General features: G+C 36.8%; 1 protein-coding gene across 1 annotated transcript in view; it reads right to left on the bottom strand.

Annotated features, from left to right (window-relative positions):
- Positions 1–1,783: 1,783 nt before the first annotated feature.
- LOC128649596 (SMC5-SMC6 complex localization factor protein 2) overlaps positions 1,784–6,438 on the bottom strand; it is a 284,779-nt gene continuing 280,124 nt past the window's right edge. The window contains exon 18 of the mRNA XM_053702952.1: positions 1,784–3,142. Coding sequence (XP_053558927.1) covers positions 3,035–3,142 — 108 coding nt within the window. The 3' untranslated portion in view covers positions 1,784–3,034. The remainder of the gene's footprint in view (positions 3,143–6,438) is intronic.

The following is a 6,438-nucleotide window of genomic DNA, read 5'->3' as shown; positions in this document are numbered from 1 at the left end:
CCTGTGGATGCAGCTGCAGGGCAGAAAACAGTTACTTAGGTGTGACAGACACTCCACACTCTTGTCAGGAACCTGTAGAAAAAAAAAAAACAGAGTAACCAACCCTGGTTTTCTACAAAGGGGTAGCAATGGTGTTAGAAGTAAAGCAAAGACCACTTTGCCGCCTTCAAACTTCTAAAAGCCACATTACTCTTACTAAAGAGATTGACATGGACACAGCTTGACCCCAATCCTTGCTTGCAGGGAAAAGTATCCATTAAAGGATTAAAATCTTCAGACACCAACTTTGCACGTCCTGATGATAGAAGCAAAGAATGACTGGGGGTTATGGGTAAGGGAAGTGACACTTAACAGTTCTGCTGGGGTGCTCTTTGCCTCCTCCTGCTGGCCAGGAGTTTAATATCCCACTAGTAATTGGAATGAATCGTGGACTCCATGCCATAGGAAAGAAATGTTTTTCAATAGTTAAACTCCACCTGCCATTTGCCTTATGCAGTGTAATCTGGGTTTGCTTTTGTTTTTGTTAGTATAAACTGCATTGTTTTGAATTTATCTGCTGAAGTATTTGGGGAATATATGTGCTTTTAATTTCAGAGGATTTGAAAACAATTTTCAGAGCTTAGTTAGGTGAAAAAAGAGACAAAAGAAATAAATTGTATTGCAAAGTTGTTTTACTACTGAAAGCTAAACATTTTATATTAAAATCTAAAGGAGTTTACTATCTGTTGATTAAAAGTCTGTTTTTTTATCTTATCTCCTCTGCTGAGTCCAGTTAGAGACAGTTATTCATAAGCCTTAAGAGTAACTATTTCATGGTGTCTAATGACCCTTTAAGGGAGTAGTTAAACATTGCCACTAAATTTTGTATATAGCTAAATGTTTACAACTAGCAACTCTTGAGCTTCTCTTTAATAATATTTTAATATACACAGCAGAAACAACAGTTAAAGCAATATTTGTTTAATAATTATATGAAATATAATATCAATTATTAAAATAAAGTGCAAATAGGAGAAAACAAAAACTCTGGATACAAAACATAATGTACAGTGTGTACAAATACACAAGCTTAGTAGAAAAATAAGATTAACTATAAAATAAAAACTCAATATGTCAGCATAACATTGATACTAATATTTTTTTCCCGCCAAAACAATAACCTTTTCCCAAACAACATTATGATCACTGTTTTCGTATACACACATATTAATTAAACATAAAAGATGCTACTGATTTACCTGTTTAACCTCTTAAGGACATGTGACGGAATGTTTCCATCCTAAAACAATTGAGCAAACTGAAAGCTGTGTCCTTAAAGGGTTAATAAGAATTTGTTGATGGAAAGGACCAAGTACTGCTATGAATAAACTCTGCAGTACTATACTCGCACACATGTCCTTTGCCAACTTCCATTACAGCACCAGCTGTGAAAGGACAGACAGTGGTACTCAAACATGTATAAGGCATGGAAAGGTGAGTCAATTGCATTAACAGATTCCAGATAAAAGGGTAACATTTTAAAAATGACATAAAGCATAGGTGTATTTCTGAGAAAATTATGACAATATCTATTGAAAGAGACATTAAACACCTCTTGCTATTATGTAAACATTTTGCTTTGTTCCACACTCCCCTAGAAAGGCCAGAATACCAAAATCTGGAACTTAAAGGGAAACTAAACCCAAATTTTTTTTCTTTCATGTTTCAGATGGAGCATGCAATTTTAAGCAACTTTCTAATTTACTCCTATTATCAATTATTCTTTGTTCTCTTGCTATCTGTCTTTAAAAAGCAGGAATGTAAAGCTTAAGAGCGGACCCATTTTCGATTCAGAACCTGGGTAGTGCTTGCTTATTGGTGGCTTCATGCAGCCACCAATAAGCAAACTCTATATAGGGTGCTGAACCTAAATTGGGTTGGCTCCTAAACTTTAATTCCTGCTTTTTAAATAAAGATAGCAAGAGAACAAAGAACAATTGATAATAGGAGCAAATTAGAAAGTTATTTAAAATTGCATGCTCCATCTGAATCATAAAAGAAAAAATGTGGGTGTAGTGTCCCTTTAAACTTTCAAAATACAGAAATTCCTTAAATCAACTATTTGATTCACATGGTTACAGATTTAATTTTAGGCCTACTTATGGAGTGTGGGGGAAGCACAATGTTTAAAAAAAAAGCAAAAGATATTTAATGTATTGTTAAGATACTTTTGTTATAAATATTGAAAATCCCTCAAACAAAAAGGAAAGTTGGTCTCTAGGGCACAAAGTTAACCAATACATATACATATTAAACATTAAAATAACTCTATGTGTAAATGACACAAAATGCTATGCATTTTAAAGGGACAAAAAGGTCAACAATGAATTGTGCATGGATGCATTTAAATAGAACTATTTTTGGCAGTATACTTTAATTAGCAAAAATGCTTCTAGTTATTAGCATTTTCAGGGGCATATGCACATATGCTTTGAGCGCCCTCTGCACCAGCATTCAAAGTTCACAGCTTCTCAGAGAGTCTGCATTGTCTTGTATGACACAAATTAAGTGTTCATTAATACAAACCACACCAGCTCTCTGAGCAGGCATGGTGTTTGAATCCTGATGCTCTTGACACATGTAGCATATTTGTGTATGCCGCTGAAACAATAATAGGTTCACCCATGTACATTTCATTTTTGAGCTTTCTATTGCTTTAACACACATTTTAATCATTTAGATAATTGAACATATATTTTGTAGTATGTACAATCCATAACAATGTAACAGAAACATGTGCCCTTAAATGATCTTTGTTCTTTGATTATTATAAAGCCATATGATCAAAAGGTTATGCAAGGCACAAACTTCAGCTTTTACTATAAATATGTTTAAGTCTGACATCAATAAGTATTTTACTATTTTACAGACATTATTTGTATCAGTGCTGCTGCAAGTAACATGCATAGGATTTATTAAGCATGTAGAGTATAAATAACTTGGAGAGGTTCCAGGCTTTAGTTGTAGTTTTGTTCTTGGTTGCTCAAGTTTTTATTTATGACATCATAGCATCTTCTTCATGTGACTCATCTGCACATTCTTCAAGTGGGAGGCTGGACCCTGGATTTTCAAAAAGTGGTTCCCAATAATCATGGAGCTTGCCCTACATTAATTGTAAAATCAATGCATTAATAAATAAAAATAGAAAAAGCATGTACAAATCCAGTGTAAAATGATGAAAAGGTTTTATAGATTTTTTTAAAAAAGGGAAACAGAAAAAATATATAAAAATTAAGGTTGCACCGATACCGATACTAGTATCGGTGCCGATACCAAGTATTTGCATGAGTACTTGTACTCGTGCAAATGCACCGATACTTAAACCGATACCTCCAATTCCTACCCATACACCATCTTGTGGCGTTTTTCAAGCTGTATGTTCCCATTTCATTTTAAGCTGGAGTGGAGACTTAACTAAAAATTGTTCACTTCTGTTCTGCCAATACAAATTGCTGTTATTTGTATTATTTTACGTAAGAGCAGTGCTTTAAAAGCTGCTACTTTACAGCTGGAAGCCTCTCATCTTGCACAATTATGCTCAAAATATACTGTACTCTGAGGAACATCCTTAGCCAGGGCTGGACTGGGAATAAAAAGCAGCCCTGGAAAAATATGAAGACCAGCCCTATTTTCTGTTGAGTCAGTAGAATACAAATGCCCCATTTTTCTCAAAGGGGATTACTGGGACACTCTTCCCCAATATTATTTTCAGAATTAAATTATACGACTTTGTATTAAGTACAAGTGTCAGATTTATCAGTTATATAGGCACCCTACAACCCAATTATATCCAGTAATCGCCCCTTTAACTTGTAGTTTTCCAGCCCCAGATGCTGCAGCTGTTTTTTATTGTTGTTATTATTAATATATGTTATTGTAATAATTTAATTTATAAACATGCTCTGTGAACTTTGTGACAACAAGCACATTTTTTTTTATTTTTTTCAAAATGTCTTTTGAGATACAGTTCATAATTATAAAGAAGTGATCTTAAATCATTAGTCTGTATTGGGCTTGGTAAACTGTCATGACATAAAAAAAAGTATCGGTAATTGGTATCGGTGAATATTTGAAAAAAAGTATCGGTACTTGTACTCGGTCTTAAAAAAATGGTATCGGTGCAACCCTAATAAAAATGCATTATCTCAAACAGCCAATAAGCAAGAATTATGCTTACCATTAACTAATAATTCAAATCAAAAACATATCCATTCATCAAGTTTCTTCTTTTTCCTCTTTAACAGGGTCTTGGTAACCTTAATGAATGCCAGCCTAATACTTTAGTTAGGTTTGATAATTTAAGGAATACTGAACCCAATTGTTTTCTTTCATGATTCAGATACAGCATGCAATTTTAAGCAACTTTCTAATTTAGTCCTATTATCAATTTTTCTTTGTTCTTACGAGCTGGCCCATTTTTGGTTCAGCAAGAATATGCTATCATGAGAATATGAGATAACTATAATTGTGAACTTTTAATTAAAGAAACAAAAGTAACTGCATATTTTTTTAAACATTTTTCAAATGGGCAAAGAACACTTCTACGACCTAGAAGTATATAAAGCAACCACATGAATCTTTCACAGGCATTTAAAGGCCATGAGGATATATAAAATGGGCCATAGTGATATAAAAATATATTAAAACACAAATGTTATTTCAGTACAACTAAAATGTTAAATGTGATTTTGTGCAGAGAAAGACAATTATTTTGACAAAGGTCTAGCAATAAAGATTCAGAAGAATGCACTGAAATGTATTGGCCATGAAAATATTAAAAGGGACATGATACCCAATTATTTTATAATTCAACTAGACCATATACATTTTTAAACAACTTTCAAAGTTACTTCTATTATAAATTGTGCTTCAATCTCTTGGTATCCTTTACTGAAGGAACAACAATGTACTTCTGGGAGCTAGCTAAACACATCGGTAAGCCAATAGCAAAAGGCATTTATGTGCAGTTATCAATCAACAGCTAACTCTTAGGCCCTGAGCCTACCTTTGTTTGTTTTTTCAACAAAGGATACCAAAAGAATGAAGCACAGTTGATAACAAAAGTAAACTGGAAAGTTGTTTAAAATTGAATTCTCTGGGAGTTCCGGGGGAGGAGCGTGTGTGTAAGGTCAGGTGAAACACCTGCTCTGTGCTTCCCGGCGAGCCATTGGGGGAGGATCTTCGCGCCGAAAACCCTAGACCTTGGTCGGCCCGCCTAGTTTAACTGTTACCGCTATCGGAACTCCAGAAGTGTCTCACCATCGCACTGGCTGTGCACTACAGCGCTTGAAAGGACCGGCTGTTTCCCCTCTGCTACACTCCATCTAACCTCTCCTGGTTCTTTACCGCATAAAACACAGCTAAAGGTGAGAAGGCTACCAGCTGACACTACGTATACCCCCTCCCATGGGTGCTGTGTGAGGGGGGTTTCATCCTGCTTCTTGCCCTAAAATCACAGCTGACGCGGACAAGTAAGAGTCATCCAGGACCTACTTGACAACTCAGGAGCCTACACCTGCTGACAGGGGCTCCACTGAATAGAGGTTAGCACTCTCCGCATCTAGAAGATACAGATCGGAAGCAGGGGCAGAATTCACAGTTGGCCACTCTCCCCTTACATTCCGGGGGACGCCTTGACGGGAGGATTCAATCTTTGGCAGACCTTCCACTCTCCCTGTGGAAACCTCCCCTCTGCTCGTCATCTGGTGCTAAGTGGCCTGTTTGTCTGGCCGGCAATTCTGGGTTGCTGTTCAGCTTCCCCACTGAGGTTGCTGTTCGGACCGGACTATCTCCTCCTGCCACTGGTGCTGCGTGAGGGGGCCACCCTGGTTCCTGGTCTGCCTGTGTACCGGGGATACCCCGGAACATCTTCTGGTAAGCCTGAGTTTGTTCTGTTCCTTCCCATAGGAGCAGCTTCCCCGTGCTGGGATTTTAACACATTGCCACGGAGCGAGGAGTGGACTGTTCAGCCTTTGTACTCCAGAGGCCTTTTACATAATTGTTATATAGAAGGTCCGGAGGTGCTCCTCCTGTGTTTTGGCTCTCTAAGCAACCACTTTTTGGGGACTCTCTTAAACTGCCTGCGAGTCACCCACTAACTACCAGCCCAGGGGTTACTGTTCTTACTTGGGATCGAGCTTGTCTCCCACCCCTTCTACAGACATTTCTTAAAAGGAGCCCATCTCTTTTTCTTATGCTCTCTCTGTGTTATCTGAGTATATAAAAAAGAAGCCCCCATTCTCTGACCAACATTAAATAAGGACTTTCCTTCTTTAAATCTACCCATCTGCTGATAAGGGATGTGGTTTACAAAAACAAACTTTATTACCTGGTACTTTAATGTCATATGAAGTATTTGGTTTCATTGTCCATTGTATTTTTTTATATGTCTCTAATCTA

Source organism: Bombina bombina, chromosome 2 (assembly GCF_027579735.1).
Source record: "Bombina bombina isolate aBomBom1 chromosome 2, aBomBom1.pri, whole genome shotgun sequence".
Classification (NCBI taxonomy): domain Eukaryota; kingdom Metazoa; phylum Chordata; class Amphibia; order Anura; family Bombinatoridae; genus Bombina; species Bombina bombina.
Note: the sequence above shows the minus strand (reverse complement) of the source record. Positions and strands in the feature narration are given on the sequence as shown.